This window comes from Anser brachyrhynchus, assembly GCF_964034855.1.
Source record: "Anser brachyrhynchus genome assembly, chromosome: 1".
In the NCBI taxonomy this organism is placed as follows: Eukaryota; Metazoa; Chordata; class Aves; order Anseriformes; family Anatidae; genus Anser; species Anser brachyrhynchus.
This window is the reverse complement of record NC_137694.1, coordinates 130,229,418-130,245,585: the sequence shown is the minus strand read 5'-3', so window position 1 is coordinate 130,245,585 and position 16,168 is coordinate 130,229,418. Positions and strand designations below refer to the sequence as shown.

Here is a 16,168-nt window from a genome sequence, read left to right as displayed (position 1 = left end):
ATAAAGGCAGTTCATTTTTTCTGGAGGACAGATAATGAATGTTGTAAGTTTACATATGATAAATGGGATCTCAGGAACCACTAAAAATAATAATGGGGAAAATATTCTTAGAAAAACATGCCCATACTTTTACACTAGATACAAATTGTAACCCGTGTCTTTGGTTTGGTTTTGCTGTTCACATTTCATAGTGTTTTTCTTCTATAGCGTGTGTCTCGCCCTTCCAGACCAGTGACTTCATCGTTACCTGTGGGAAGCCACATCAGGGACTAATAAGATTAAGCAGTGGGGCTACCAGGCTTTATTTCTTATAGGTTATCATCTTGAATGAAGCACAGGTCAGTAGTAAACAAAAATGCTGTCACCTGCTGATGGCCGTCTGATGCCCTGTGCAGAATAAGTCGATGCCCTCAATCTGCTGTCTATGAGACAGGCGTGTGTATCACTGCACCGTCGGTGCAATGCTAAACGACACTCTTGAGAGCTGGATGGGGAAGGCACGGAGATTGATGGAGACTCACTCTTACAGCTTTGATGGAAGGCGGCTGATTATAAAGATTTCAAGGAAAATGGGAATATGTTTGCTGTACTTGGAATAAGTCATCTGAGTCTTATCTTTCAACATGCCGAACACAAGGTATTCTGTGTTGTCATCTTCCTCCGTGCTTTTTCAAGGCTCCTGGGGTTTTACAGCAGCATAGGTTCTTCGTGTTGTGGATGATGATGTGGAAATAGGTGCTATGATGTACAGGCCTCTGGTCTTGAAAACAGAATCCTTGGCATGAATGAAAAAGGCTTGTACTGGCCCACTTTAAGTATAAATATTCAGAGAAATATGCAGGGGAATTGAATGTTTTGAGTAGGGGAATAGGCAAGATGCATTACAACTACTGCTGAAACACTGACCTCTGACAAAAGTGTGTATGGAGTAGATAGAATAGTTCATGAAGAAATGGGCTGCTGGGGAACATGAGGATGTTTTTTCACAAGATCTTGAAGGTAAACATTAACCAAGGCAGGTAGAACAGTAAATGAATTTTGTAAAGCTTTGTTCTTGAGTGCTGGCATATGAAATCAGGGTGATGGATCTGAGAGCAACGTCACAGTGAACAGCACACTTTTGTGTTTTAAAAGGGAGAGCATGATGGTGACCTGTTGGAGCAACTAGGGCAAGCTTAATAGTGATTTGGGATGAGGGGATGAGTCCGTACAGGAGAAAAATAGAGGAGCAGTGAGAGAGAATTGCAAAGGATGTATAGAAGTCTGCTTACTGAGTGCGTTGCAGAGACCATACACCACACTGCTGGAGACAAGAGGCTTTATCTTGCTGCGTGTCATCAAGAGTGGGAGTAATGTGAGGGGTCAGCTTGTGAAGAAAGCTGTGTTGACGAGTGCTGAAAGCACGTCAGATTGAGAGAAGTGCTTTCAGCTAATTAAGAATGTGAGACTGAAGGGGATCTTGAGACATTGATTTCAGTTACACGCCACGACATGTGTGTACATAAGCACAGGTATATATGTACATGTGTCTGATGTCATATCATCCCTAGAACTAACGTGCCATCCCTACCATTAGGTCCAGTAGCCTTAAACTAGTTGGATTTGGGCAATTTTTTTCATTAACACTGTTTATGCCTTTGCTATTTTACTGGCTGATTGGCTTTTTTTTTTTTTTTCTCGTGGAGCGTGGTAGCAAATGGAAATGAATGTGGACTCATCTTGAAGAGCAGTTGACCTAACATCAACCTTAAGCTTGCCAGGCAGGACTTGGGTGTTGTCTGCCTGCCCTGCAGGCAACACCAATGCTGCCTGTGGTATCACTCCCACTCTTTGGTTGAACCGCTGAGCTGGGGTGTGAGTCACTTCCCACCTGGGTCGCAGTTTTGAAGAAGCAGAATTGAATTAAATGTTTACTTTAAGGCATACAAGTGCACAACTGAAAAAACTTTTGTCTAGTCATAAGTAGTCAGCTGTTCCGGGAGTAGAGCTGGACCATGTTAGCAGTTTTGTTTCTCGCTTACTAACCTGCTTGCCCTGATGGGTTTCCTGCTATCTGTGGCAGAACGAGGACCTTAGAAACACCATGGCTATGCATACATTATTGAGCATTTCAGATGTTTATTAATAGATAAGTGTGTTGCACTCCCTCCAGTGCTTGCTGTCACCATGCATTAGACGGGCAGTGTGCCCAGGAGTATTTCTTCACTGCAGAGCTTGGTGTGATAGGAGTGGGGGCGTACACACATTGCACATATTCATAGAGATGTATAATAACTAGACATGTGCACCTAGAATAAAAATGCCATTCATCTCTCCAGTCTGGCTCATGGGTGAGAAGGGCAGCTCCATTAATGAAACCCCAACAGAAACCTTCTGTCTGTGACTATATTTGCCAGTATTTTGTAGCTGAGAGCATGAAGATCTTTCTTTCCCAGCCACTCTTGGAGGCAGGGGAAAACATAGTCTGGAGAACGGGAATAAAAGGAGAGGAAGAAATCACTGGCAAGAGAAGCTTCGCAGGAATGAAGCGTTAAACATATAAAATGCTGTGCATTTCTGTGAGGTTACCGTCTATCCTGCAGTGACAGCTTTGAAATACTTTGAAATAACAAGTCCCAATCTGGCCACTGTAACTTATTTGACAGAGTTAGGGAAAGCAGTTAAAAATGTGTTCAAACACCGCCAGCAGTGATTGAAAGCAGCAAAGCCAAGAATGGGATTAGCATGTGGCACTCTTCACAGAAGTGCATATTGCTTAACAGCATAATCTTCTTACGTGTATAAGAATCACAGACTTCCCAGCCCTCTTGAATTGTGTCTGTTTTTGTGCCAGTTAACTGGATACCAGGTAAATGCAAAATTCAAGGATCTGCACATGAAAATGACATCCAAATTGTATGCTTTCCAATATTTTCATCTTTCCGGATAAGTGAACGCTGAATACGGATGGGGTTTTGTCCACTTGTCCATTTTTTCTCTCCTGAATAGCTGTTATTTCCATATGTGTGGCATAACAGGAGGCAGAGAAGTGTCACAGGGATGCACTAAGAAACTGTGGTTGAAACATGCAACGTTTCACCGTACCGGCAAGAAGTAAAACAATACAAAGAGCATAAGATCACGGTCTTTCTCAACAGCTTCTGCTGTCAGTGAAGTTCTGCATTTTGCCTGAGTTTGAAAAATTTGCAAATTGTCCATCCGTGAGCATAGAACAGCATAATAACCGTGCTCTTGTCATGTAGCTAAGGGCTGAACTTGTGTTGTTGTGTCTCCCCTCCTGCTTTTCCAGAGGGTGGTTGCAGCCCGTGTAGGTGCAGCTGTGCCAGCTCTGATTTCCATGCGTGAGTGCCGGTGGTGGTGCAGATGTGGTGGTCCGGGCTCCATGTCCAGGCCAGCTTCCCCCACCACATCTCAGGGCTGGTGCTGTTGACGTTTGCTCCTCACACCCATCCTGAGCTGGAGACGCACAGGGCACAAAATTCTCTGAAATAGCAATAATAGGTCCTAGTGATGCATAAGGCCATTGCAAACCATGTTTTCCACTGTGGGATCCCACCGAGGAGTAACCAAGGAGCAGACCATCCAAAATGGGTGTCAGTCACCCCGTGACTGTGGGCACACCAGGAAAGCAGGAAAAAAAGACATGACTGAGGTTGGGGGGATCCCACCCTGTCACTGAACAAACCCCAAAGACACACAGGAGCGGTGAGGAAAAGGAGACAGGGATTTTGGCACGCAGTTTTCTGTTTCAGTGGGAGTTGGGTATCTCTTGTCTCCTGTCAGAAGCATAGTTACAAAGCCCTGCCAAGGCCCAGGTGCTACCTGCCTCGGCTCTCCGGTGTCCTGGGGCAGCTGGACCGCACACCAGCAGGCCCGGGGACAGAAGGACGGGGAAACATGGTCTGTCCCATTCCTGTCACCTGATGTCGCCCCCAGCACAGGGGTGTCAGAAGAGAAAGCCATCACTGTCAGGAATTGTCAGGCACTTGTCCCACCTCAGAGGAGCCCCAGGCTCTGGCCCCTCAGGCTGCTGTCCCCACTGGGTAGGCCCAGACACCCCCTGTACCATCCCTGGAAGCAGCAGCCACAGAAGAAGCCGCTTTGAAAGTGCTGATCTTGCTGATACTACACAAAATGTGGGACATGTACAGCAGAGTAGTGACTGTAGGTTTTTACCAGCCGTGTAGGCTTAAGCCCCCTAGATTTTACAGCAGAGACACAAGTGCTTAGGGGAAGCATACATTTGAGACATGCAGGGCTATAAATAAATCTCACATCAGACTCAGCACTTGCCTCAATGAAACATTTATGCACTAATATGCATGATGGAGTTGGATGTGTTGCCGGATTATCTGGTATTTGAGGTGAACTGGTCTCGGTCAGAATTCATTTTCTTGCGATGCTTCGCACACAAACTTGGCAGACAGTAGCTCACCTGTGCAGCCTGTGTGGAAGAGATCATGGTTTTGCCTTTCAGAACCAAGGTGCTTTAATAAGGATGTGGCAGCCGCTGGTTTGGCTTTGCGCGTGCAGGAGCCGGCGGTGTGGTAGCTCTGGGCGATCTGTCCCTGAGCACGTAGGCTCCGTCCTCACTCGCTGCTAAAACCCCCTCTAGGCTCTGCACTTTTTCACACCCCACACCAAATTGTGTTTTCGCTTTGAACCAGGAAAAATAAGAGAAAGTCAAGAAACAGAAGGAGCTGAGGGGGGAGGTGAGCATCTAGAGAAGCAGACGGAGCTGGGGGGGGAAACCCCTGGATCTATCAAATAAATAGAGCAGAAATCTTTCTTGCTTGGCCTTTGTGGTGTTATTATTAGAACAACCACGCTTGAGTGCACTAAAGCCACACAACCTTCAAGCATCCACATGCAGTTCTGCTACGGCAGGATCCTTTTCTGCTTTGTTAAAGGAGGAGAGAGAGTGAACGAGAGGACGTGATGACGAGAAGGGTCTATAAATGATAAATATGATCAACTTTGATAAAACAGCTATTTGTGAACCCTCAAAAATCTTCTCATGAGAGCAACCATTACTGTACGTCTGTTTGACATTGGTTGTCAGGAAACCAGCCAACGTTAATGGATCCACAAAATGTAATGGAGAATCCATTTAAATGGTCTCTTGTCGTTTTGTCATCCCACAGACAAAAAACAATTACTTCAGCTTGGGAATGAAATGAACATGATAGTTTACATGATTCACTTGTATGTTCTAAATTGATCGAAGCGCACACTAACAATATATTAACAATCTGTATCTGATGCCTGAAATGCCACTTTTCCTATATCTATGCAGGATTCTTTTCTCATTCACTTTGTTGTCCAGCCATTAATAATTTAAAGACCGTGGCTTTACAGTTTCTGCGCTGCTTTATTTACTATGCGTATAATGATGATGCTCAGGGGCTGGAGGCGCACACAGGCAAGGCCTTGTTAAAACAGTCTGCAGTGTAAATCACCCAGTGAAGGGAAGCGCTGGCCGAAAGAGATACCTTGCCCCCATTTTACACAACGGAGGCACGGGGAGTCCTACCAATTAACCCAGGCTCTCAGCAGAAGCATGTGGAGAAGCTTTGACGGAAGAGGTCCTTTGCGTCTCAGCCTAGTGGTCTTTGAGTGCTGAATTGCGCTGCCACGGGGCTGGCTTTTGTTGTTTTAGTGGAGGCAGGAGATTCAGCTCCATGCCCAGAGTGAGATGTTTGGCAGCCTGGAAGCTCTCAGCCCTGGTGGCTTCAGCCCCCAGTGCCCAGCTCCCAGGACCTGCACCCAAAGTCGGTCTGGATGCCCTTGAAGGAGCACAGGCCAAGCGAGGGTGAAGCAGACACTGGCCCCCTTTTTGGCAGGCAGTCATGTCTTCTGATCCTCCTCCGTCACTTACCGGAGGGCTTTTTCCTTCTCCTGCCCCTTTCCGGGACATGGTTCCAGAGCGTCGCTGCTCTGGGGCTGGGACGCGTCTTCCAGCATCCAGCCTGATGGCATTCGAGGCGGGTTTATACTTCTTTGTCCCTGGGCCAGCATTGTCCTCCGCCCTGCCCAGTGATTCTCCCTCCCTCTGAGCTTCTCCCCCTGCCCCGCAGGCAGAGGACGTTCATCCCCTCACAGCTTTTTCTCCAGCTCTCTTAGTTTCTGTTCTGGAGCGCCTAGAAAAACCACTCCAGCTTTTCAATATTTTAAAGGGCTGTTTGGTTCAGTGCATATCGTGTAATATTTCTGCCTTCTTGGTGTCAGTAGGGCACATTCTCTGGCACAGTGAATCCGAGTTCCTGCAGGAAAAGAGGATGCACAGATGTGCAGTAACAGGGATGTGCGGTAACTGGGACCTTAGTACAGGGTGCTGTGAGCTGCTCAGTGCCCTATCATTTCAACATAAGCAATGTGTTTGCTTGTTATTTTCTTTCTGGTACAGTATTTTTCACAGCTCTGCCAGGTTTGCCTGCTCTCAGAGGCTTGTTGGATGGCCAAGAGGTCGTGCTGCTTTATCTGTGATAGCAGCATGTGTCTACCACAGCGAGTGCGGGGCGGGATGGTGTTAGCTTGGTTTCATTTTTAAGTCTCACACAAAGTATGTTAATCCAACTCCTACTCGTCTTACTTGTAAAGCACTGCTGCCAAAGCCAGAGGAGCTTTCTACAAGTTAAATATTGCAGCGAAATCTATTCTACTCTAATGAAATGTCTGAACAGCTCATAAGCAGGTAAAACTTTCCGCTCACTTATTTACCTCCGTCACAGACAACTACTAGAGCTGCAGTCTAGACAGGCTGTTTCTGGGAGCAGGAAGGAACTGCTTGTGCCTGCCTTTTCATTAGCCCCCAGGGTGCAATCTGCGATCATGAATATCACATATCCTGAGCGACAGGAGGAACGGGTGGGGTACCATTGCTGTCTCTCACCAGTTCTTGTCCTGAGACGAGCTTCCCAAGGAGGCGATGCAGCTGCTAGAATGGGATCGGGCCAAGTCCCTTTGTGTCTTGGTGCCTTGTCTGTAAAATAGAAATTGTGCTTGCTTACCCTCAAGGGGTATCCTACAGCCACTACCCACTCCCACCATCCCCTTACCCATTTTTGTCTCACCTCGGTGCAATTCATTGCACCGACAGCACGACCAGTTGCATGGAGTGGCAGTGCAAATAAGCTGGCAATTGAGTAATACCCCATCTGCAAAAGTAAACTGCAAAGCAAAGAGAGGCTGCCTGCTGGGCTCCAAGTTTGGGATGGGGTCAGTGGTGCAAGCTGGTTTTTTCTCATCAAAGAAACCTATAAAGTCTGTCAACATCCTGCACGTGGCAGCAAGGTTTCTGGGTTTCTCCCCTTGTGTGCTCCATCCTTCTCCTACTCTAGATTTTAGCATTTCCTATTCCTTTCTCCATGCAAAATACTGGCATGCCTTCAGTCTGAGTGAATGCCGTTTTGCATTAATGAAAGCAACAAAACCAGAAAGAGCAAAGCATCCCCACCAGAGGTACTGCTGCAGACGTGCTGCTGGTGTCCCTTGGCCTTCCACTCAGGGCACGTCCCTTCTTTTTTTTGTTGTGGCACGCCGAGGGCCATGCAATGGGGCTGCATTTGCCAGGAACTGTAGAAACAGTGTAAGAGGAGGGCTCTGATGCAAAATATGTGTCATCTAAGTGGGCAACGGGGTGGCTGGAGAAGGGACTGGTGCACAGAGTCATATCACAGAGTTACAGATTGCTGGAAGAGGGCTCTTCCCCTCTTACCCAAGGAGATTGAAGCTCCTTGGCTGGGCTGGGAACCCCCTGTAGATCCCTCCACCACCCTTCCTCCCACTGCGGTGCCCCGTAAGCAAAGCTCCTTGGCCTTACAAGAGGAGATCTCTCAGACCCGAAATGTTTCTTGCAAATTTCAGAGGCAGCCTTTGGAGTTTTCTCTGTAGGGGAACTGAACTTTTCCTGTCCCTCAGAAGCCCGTGTCCATCACGGGAACCTTTTCTGAGAGGTGACAGCTAGAGGTGCTCAGCAGGACGGGCAGTTAATCTCAGTCAGTACGGGCTGGGAGGCAGTGAGCCAGCAACCTGTGTCAGGACTTACCCGTGTGTAACGTGATGTAGTGGAAGAGCTACGCCGTGTTGGCAAGGAGGGCGGGTAAATGGGGGATCCGGTCCTCTCGCTGCCGTTGTTCAAAATGTCACCATGGGAATGTTGCTTAGTTTCTTTGCATTTTCATTTTGTTGCCTATAAAATTATCAGCCCATTAGTCCATACGTTTAACACAGACAATATGTATGCTCGCACCTGCCTGCCTCCTTTACTGGAGGTCTGTGATCTGGCAAAAAGGCGTTATCTAAATGCTAAGTGGCACAATGTCATACAGCAACACGGCGAAGATAACGGTGGTCGTTACTTGGTGGGAGGAAGGCTGTTGTAACATCCTCAGTGCTCGTTCTTGGCACTGCTGTTCCAAGTGGGAGCCTTTCCTTTTCAGCTAGACCGACACACAAGATGCTCCAAGTCTTACCGAGGTTTCTCTTTGTTTTTTTCTACAGCTGTCTCCAACCTGGATGCAGAGAGCAAACTGAGCGTCTATTACCGGGCACCTTGGCATCAGCAAAGAAACATTTTCCTCCCCTCCACCAGACCACCGTGTGTGGAGGAGCTGCACCACCACGCCAAGCAGCACCTGCGAGCCCTGCGCAGAGGTAGGTGCTGGCACGTCCCCGCCAGGCAGCGCCGGGGTGTTTTGGGCACAGCCACGGGGCTGCAGGCACCGCTCTCCCCGGGGAATTAGGGGCTCAGGCTGAGAAATGGGGATGAAGAAGAAGTTCTGGCAGTGCAGAAGGGTTGTGCCCTCTGTGACTTGTTTATGGTTACTGGAGGAGATCTGGGATGGGCTTTTTACACGTCCATTTTACATTCTGGTTTTACATGTTCTTCTATTAAAATTGGTATGTCTGAATTGCAAGTACGAGTGAGTGAATCGATGCACTGACCCCAAAAGGATGGAGGTACTGAGTGAATAAGGTCACATATCTCCCTCTCAATGCTAAACACACGTTAAACAATGCCTCGGCTCCAGGACAGATAAGATTTAACTTCTTAAAGGCTAAACCTGGAGCCCAGTGGTATCAGAGAGAAGCTAATAAGCTCCACAGAAGCTAAGCTGCCCACCTGGGGTCATAAGCAAGATATGGCGCCTTGAGGAGACCTGCGTCCTTCTCAGGTGGCATCTGAGAGCCTGCAGAGAGAGGGAGGGATCCCTGCCATACAGGGAATTTACTAAGTGAAATCACTGAGTGGTCCTACACTGCAGGGAAGGGAAAAGATGGAAAGAACGGGAAAATTCCCAACAGGAGGCAAGAAAAAGTAGGCAAACAATCCTGTCTTTCTTCTGTGTAATAAGGAAGGATAAAATTCATGCAGGGCACTTTTAAAATGTTCAGCTGCAGCCTCCTGTGTTGGAAGTGTTTTGCACCAGCAGCTATCATTGCCTTGACCATTTATTGTTGTTATTGGGTTATAATAATAATTACTCGGATCTGTGGAGCATCTTTTAGCTGGATGCAACATTCCTGTCAATTCCCACATGTGAACCTCTCTGCAGAGTTTATCTCAGGCCCACACTGTGGGTGCAGGATGTCCTCAGAGCACTGCAAAGAGCAATAAGGCAGGATTGCAGTCGCAGTCGTGCTCAAGTAGAGCAGAAGTTGGCTTTTCTTTTCTCAGCAGCTTTGCTTTGCAGCCGTCCCAGCACCAGGCTGGTCTCTGCCTGCCATCTGGTGGGCAGCTCAAATCCTGACACCGGTGGGGAAGGCAGCTGGCAGAAATGCCTCATCGCTTTCAAGTATCACGGCTCACTTTGGGCAATTTCCCATCCTCCGTATTTAAAGGCAGCCGTGCAGGTTCAGCAGGCAGCTTGTCATGTGCTGCTTTTTTTAATTCTCTAAATAATTGTGTATATTGGAGTGAAATTGTAATCTGAAATTTACCCTAAACATGTTTATTGTCTCTCTCCTGTTTCTTCTATTAGAATTTCTTCATTATCTCTCTATTTAACCAGGGGTAATTCAAACTAAACATGAGATCAGGAAACAGCTATCCATACTAACAAACGTGGTTGGCTGGACCGCAGCTCTGTGAATTAGGTGAATCCATCATCCCCTTCCAGCAGCACTCTGAGCGAACAATAGTCACCCAACTGTCACCTAAAATTACAGATGGGAAATCCATGAGCTTTCCCCCATTCACATGGAAAGTTTCAGAGACTTGGGACTGATGCTGGAAGAGGGCTGGGTATTGTCAGCCCATGGTGAAGGAAGACTCCTCTGGGTCAGGAGAAGAGCAATGGTGATTTTTCCAGGATGGGTTCCTCCATGCTGGGACACAGAGAGGCTGCAGCAATGACCATCTTGATGTCAGGGCAGGGAAGGAAGTCCTACCTGTGACTGTGTTTCCCTCATAAGGTTATATTTTATATTTTATAGGGGTAGAATGCAGGTGTTCATGCATCTTGACTTTCCAAGGCAACAGAAGCTGCAGGTTCCCACTGGGCATCAGGGGCTGTGTCCCAGGCACTTACAAGTTAGCTCCTTAGTCCCTTGCAATAAGTACCATGTGGGGTGAATTCAGCTTCAGCGCACGTGCTGGGGTACATTTTGTAGGCATTGGTCTTCCAGGGCCTGGGAGACCAGAAAGTGCTTCTCCTATTCAGTTCCAGTAAGGATCATTGGTAGTGCTCAGTGGAGAAGAGGAGGAACTTCAGCATTGGAGTTCCTGTCATATTTGTAAATCTGTTGCACTGCTAGTGAAGTCATTTCTATGTTTTTAGTGCTCTGAAAGACTCATGTCCTCTTTATTCTCCTCCAAAACAGAACATCGAAGCCGAGGTGATAACAGAGAGCAAAAAGCCCCAGGGCCCATCTCTGTGGTGGCTCCCCCCTTTCCTCCCTTCCCTGCAGTCTGCACCCAGAAGAGGCAAGCGACAAAGAACCGGCACTTCCTACCCGTAAGTCTTTCCTGCATGCTACAAGTACCCCATGTGAACACATCATTAGCATTGTGGGACCCTAGGTGTGACACTGCTTCATGAGTACCCCCCCCAGCATGTAGAGGGACAACACAACTCGCCTTGGCATCTCATCAGTAACACAGCTCAGGTAGCAGCTTCCAGCAGCCAGCCTCAGGGTGGAAGTTTCCACTACGAAACCTCTTATTTTTCACCCCCGGCCAGCACACGTACACACTTGTTCATATGCTTCTCCACAGTCCTTCACGTTCTCTGCTCCTGCATTGGGCAGCACTTCCAGGACGCTCCTGTAATTTCAGTAAGTGCTGTAATTTCAGCCCTGAATTATCATTGCCAGGAGCCAAGAGCTCAAGGGCTTTGAGTACTGACTGGAGGCTTGCACGGGTGCAGAGAGGCTCAGCAGCACGTCTCCAGCTATCAGGAGCTGCAGTTTCCACTCACATAGGACAACAGTACCTCTGTGGTCCTGGGTGCTTGACCCATAGGTGCCAGATTGGCTAAATTCTGCTCTGGGCAAAGAGCTATTGCATTCCTCAAACCAACTGAAACACCACGGGTCCAGCTTGGGTTTGACTTGTGATGCACATGCCCAATGCCAGCCCTCGGTGTAGGGATATATGGGCATGTGCAGGCACAGGGACGTTGGCATCTTCAGAGATACTGCAGCCATGAGCACATTATAAATGTATAGCTATTGAATTGTCACCTACTGAACTTAAAATTCCAAGTCTGTTCACCCTAATCCATAACATTAACCACATAGAACTACTGTAAAGGTAAATGAGTCACAGTGTGAAGAACCTGCTCAGGAACTTAAACTTCAGTCCACAGAAAGAGCTTTGTTTCTCATTTGTGAGCACGAAATGCATGACAAGGTTTTGATTAGGTTGACCATTCTGGCTTTTTGGCTGCTTATCTGGATAATTTCAAGGAGAGCATCACCATCGCTTCAGGCGTTGAACTGGCTAGATTTGCAGGCCTTATGAATCAACTGAAAGGAGATATTCTGATGTTAAGGGACAGCACAGAAAAGGAAGGCATAAAGGAGAAACAGGCTTACCTTCTTCTTCTCTGTAAGTTGCCATCAAAGCTAGTGCTGTTGTAGGGTCACTGAAAGGTAAAGGAGAGGTGACCCCACATTACAGATCAGAACTGGTTACGGATAATAGTTTAGACAATATACTGAACATAAAGCTCTCTTAGTTAGTATCAGATGGGGAACAAGTCATATCTTATGAAACTGCATACTCAGTGTTGAAAGGCCTGAATCTTTGCTGTGCTTGGAGCCAGTGCGTTTTAGACATTACTTCCATCTGTGTAACACAAAATAATAATAAATAGTGAGCAACCCTCTGAGTCCTGTATTAGATGGTAAAATTAAGTCATGCTGAATACAGATGTTTTGGCTTTATCAGCAAGTCCACCTTTTTCTTTTCAAGAAGGAAAATATTAAGCTTTGTGCCCACCCATGCTGGGGCTTTTTTTGGAAGCTGACCAGGATCAGTGGTCCCCTGAGGAGAAGCAAACGAGAGCAGCTTGGAGGTTGCAGTCCTATGGATTTCAAGGCATCTGGAAAGGCTCTGCTTTGGGAAGTGCAAATACTCCAAGGCCACGGTACTTCAAAGTGCCTTGACCCATTTTTTAGGGAACTCCTTGTCCACGGGGCAACCATAAATCGAGAGAACAATGCAAGATGAAACAGCACATGAATGCTCCGTCTGGGAGAAGGCTAATCCAAGATTTTTACAAGATACCGCAACAATGAATAACTAATTGATACTGTGCCAGCCTTCATGACTTAATGATATCATTACAAGAGATAGTTGAGAATGCTGTTATTGGCTAGCTTGCTCTTTTTGGCATAAGCTTTTTGACATCTGCAGGTGCGTACATACTTCAGGGGTGGCTGGAATTGTTTGATACCTGATGCCAGTTGATTGTATCATCTGTTCATCGATGAACTAAAGACGTTAAGTCCCACAAGAGTTTTTATTCATGGCACAGCAGTCTATTCTGAATTCAGCTGTTGTGGTGCGTGGGAAAGGTGCTGGTGAAAGTGATATTAAATGACAATAGAAGCCCTTTTCTGAGTTCCCTAGAAATTAGGAAAGTGTTCAACGAGAAGCTGGGAAATTTTTAAGTTATAGGATTGACTTTTCCAAATTGGGCATCTAAGTTAAACATGTGCATTGAGGCACTGAAATAAGTGACCACTGTGAAAACTGTGAGAATTATCCATAGGGAAAGCTACCATAAAACAGATCACCAGTCTGAGACCAGCTGAGGCCTCCAGATTCCTACATTTTGGCTGCTGTTTTTATTGCTAGCAAGTATGAGCTTTCCCAAAGATCTTACATATTGTTTAGTAAAGCTAGAGAATATCAACCTCAACAGCTAAAGATTCACTTCTAAGCATGGCTGGCTGTTTTTGCGGGGAGAAAGGTGCCAAAGTCCCATAAATTCCAAGGAAGATCAAAAGAATTAAAGTCCAAAGTGACTGATGCCAGTGAAAATGGGTCTGGAAGGCCATTTTGAACTGTTCCATCGCAAGATCACGTTGTCATGGAGCAGCAGAGAACAAGAAGTAGCTGTGTCCTGGGATCTTTTGTGTCCTAGGATCTTTTGTGTCCCTGACAAGATATGTTTGAAGGTAGCTTCATTATAGTCTACTCTTGTTACAGGAGCTGCCCTGATTTGTCCACTTAGCCCAGAGGCCAGAATGGGATCCTTCAGGAAAGTGTATAAGAACAGGGCATGATTTATGCCATTTATTGTCCCATGATTTATTCTTCCAGTTTCATGCAGAAATGAATTACAGAGTTCCAGAGCTACAGATCCAATACAGAATAACACCCACCAAGAAATAAGTCTGCATTGATTTTGAGACTTGTTTAATCCCCTTTTTTAGCAAATTTACACCTTTGCCCTCAACAAGATTCTGTGATAATGACTTTAACAATCTGTATGAAAATATATCTTTTGTTTGTTTCAGTCCTGATGCCTCATAATTTCATTGCACCCCTTCTAGTTTTTAGAGTGTGAGAAATAGTGAGCACTGTTTCCCTGTTCACTTTCTCCATGCCTTCCCCCTCCCCCCATTTTTGCAGACATGGTTTTACTTCCCCATCCATCCCAGACATTCATTTTTCAAGCTGAAAAACTCTAGCATGCTTAGTCTCTCTCTACACAGAGGACCTATACAACCAAACAAATTTATAAGCATCATTCATTCAGGCATTTTTGCCAATGAAGAAAACAAAAAATAATCTGAGGAAAGTACAAGGAAGGTGCAGACTTGGGAAAATGAGGGAAATATTCTTTACACATGTTCCCATGACAACCCTGCCTGTAGCTCTGCTGAGTGTGAAGATGCTGTGTCATTCCAGCTGCATTTCAGACTTCTCTTTCATATTCTCCACGTTTTTTTCTTTCTCTGTTTTTACTAAGTGCCTCCAGTGAGGCTCCGAAATCTCAGTGCTCAAGTTCAGAGTGCAGGTGTCATGGGACCACAATTTCTCAAACCCCTCGTGGCACAGCTGGTATAATAAAATCAGGGAGATCGAGCAAGGAACCCATAATATTTGGAAATTCACACTCATGGTTGCACAGGGTGCAGTGTCAGTTTGCTCATAATTACAACCTGAGCAGAAATCTAAGGGACAGGAAGCAGGAGGTTGTTTTCCAGTCAGGCTTTGCCTCTCCCTGAGACCTCAGCTAGAACAAACGTGAAAAGAAAATAATGGATCAGGTAATTTATTCTATGCCCCTGCCATTTCAAAAATACTCCCTGTGGTCTACCTTGGGGTGCTTTGCACAGCACACACCTAAGTTTTACACAATTTTGTGCTGAAGATCTACGAAGCCTCAATAAAGAAATAACTGAGTTAAGGGCTAGGCAGGAGTTGGGCTCTGTACTTTCTGTGTCCAAATCCTGCCTGTAGCTGTTAAAAATGAAAGCCAGCTGACATTATTCATCAGAATGAACTTGTACAGCACTATTTGTGCAGTAAGCGTAATACCTACTACCCTGTATCGTGGGATTATTGTTTGCACCTTCATCTGCTGGAATGCCATGTGTGGTATGACTTCTGTCAGAAAGCACATCTTTACCTTGTCAAAACATTGAACAGTACATTAATCATTAAAGGACTGTCAGTACTTGAACAGATCACATTTGTGATGCTCCAAAATAAAATAAAACACCCACAAGCAGATAAAACAAAAATTTGAGGAGAATGAAATATATGGAAATATAAATATTGAGAGCAGCAGGTGAGCAGGGCTGTGCTCTGCTGCAGAAATAGCAGCCAGAAGTATTCCTATTTTCAGTGTCAGCTGACTGCATAAGAAAGATGCTGTATGGGTAGGAATGTTAATTTCTGATTAAGGAGTCAGCTGTGCTCTGAAAACACTGGAAAGCTGCTAACCTTTTATTAGTATTTCTTCTCCCTTTGCCAGAGCTTTAATTTTTCCAACATGCAAATCCATACCATTTCCTTGAGCTCCTGTGAGTCAATGAAGCAGCAGGCTCTCCATTTTACAGGCAGAGGAGGAGAGAGTGGGAGGGAGCTTTCACCCAGGGCCACGGAAGGAGTCAGGAGCAGGCTCATGCAAACGTAGGACAAAACACCAGTTCTCGTTTGCTCTGCGTGTTACCTTTCCAGTACGTGAATGATTGCCTTCAAATGTCAGGTTGGGATGCACTGATAATGAGTACGTATGATTTATGAGCTCACTTAGCTTGGAAGCATCCTGCATATGTTCCCTTTGCTGCTGGAAACGGACCATACACAAAGCTTGCCGACGCTGAAGCGATATGCTAATGCGCTGCCCACTTTATTCATAAGGTCATCCTGGGAAGGCAGTGTCTACCACCCGGTGCTATAGAAGCCTGAAGTCGTAAACAATATTGATCCCTTGTGCTTGTCGTTGGCTGTAACTTATATGCAGCAGGAGTAAGGGATAACCCGCTGGGGAGCAGAGCCGTGCTGCCAGCCACCTCCTGCCCTCACCCCGGCTGCTGCAGGGGTTGTGACTCGGCCACCAACATTTCCTGGGAGACAACGCATCGCCCACACGGTCAAACCAGTGCCGAGGGCATGGGGAAAGGATCAACTCAGCTGTGACTCCATTAGACAAACACGCTGAGGATAAATGTGTATAGCTCTTGACAAGGCTATTGCATTCTC

The 16,168-nt window shown here is 46.3% G+C and overlaps 1 protein-coding gene across 4 annotated transcripts in view; it reads left to right on the top strand.

Annotated features, from left to right (window-relative positions):
• Positions 1-16,168, top strand: part of NHS (NHS actin remodeling regulator) — a 249,242-nt gene that overhangs the window by 213,577 nt on the left and 19,497 nt on the right. For all 4 annotated transcript variants that reach the window (XM_080603220.1, XM_080603219.1, XM_080603221.1 and 1 more), the window contains exons 2-3: positions 8,503-8,655; positions 10,825-10,958. In XM_080603220.1, coding sequence (XP_080459346.1) covers positions 8,503-8,655; positions 10,825-10,958 — 287 coding nt within the window. The remainder of the gene's footprint in view (positions 1-8,502; positions 8,656-10,824; positions 10,959-16,168) is intronic.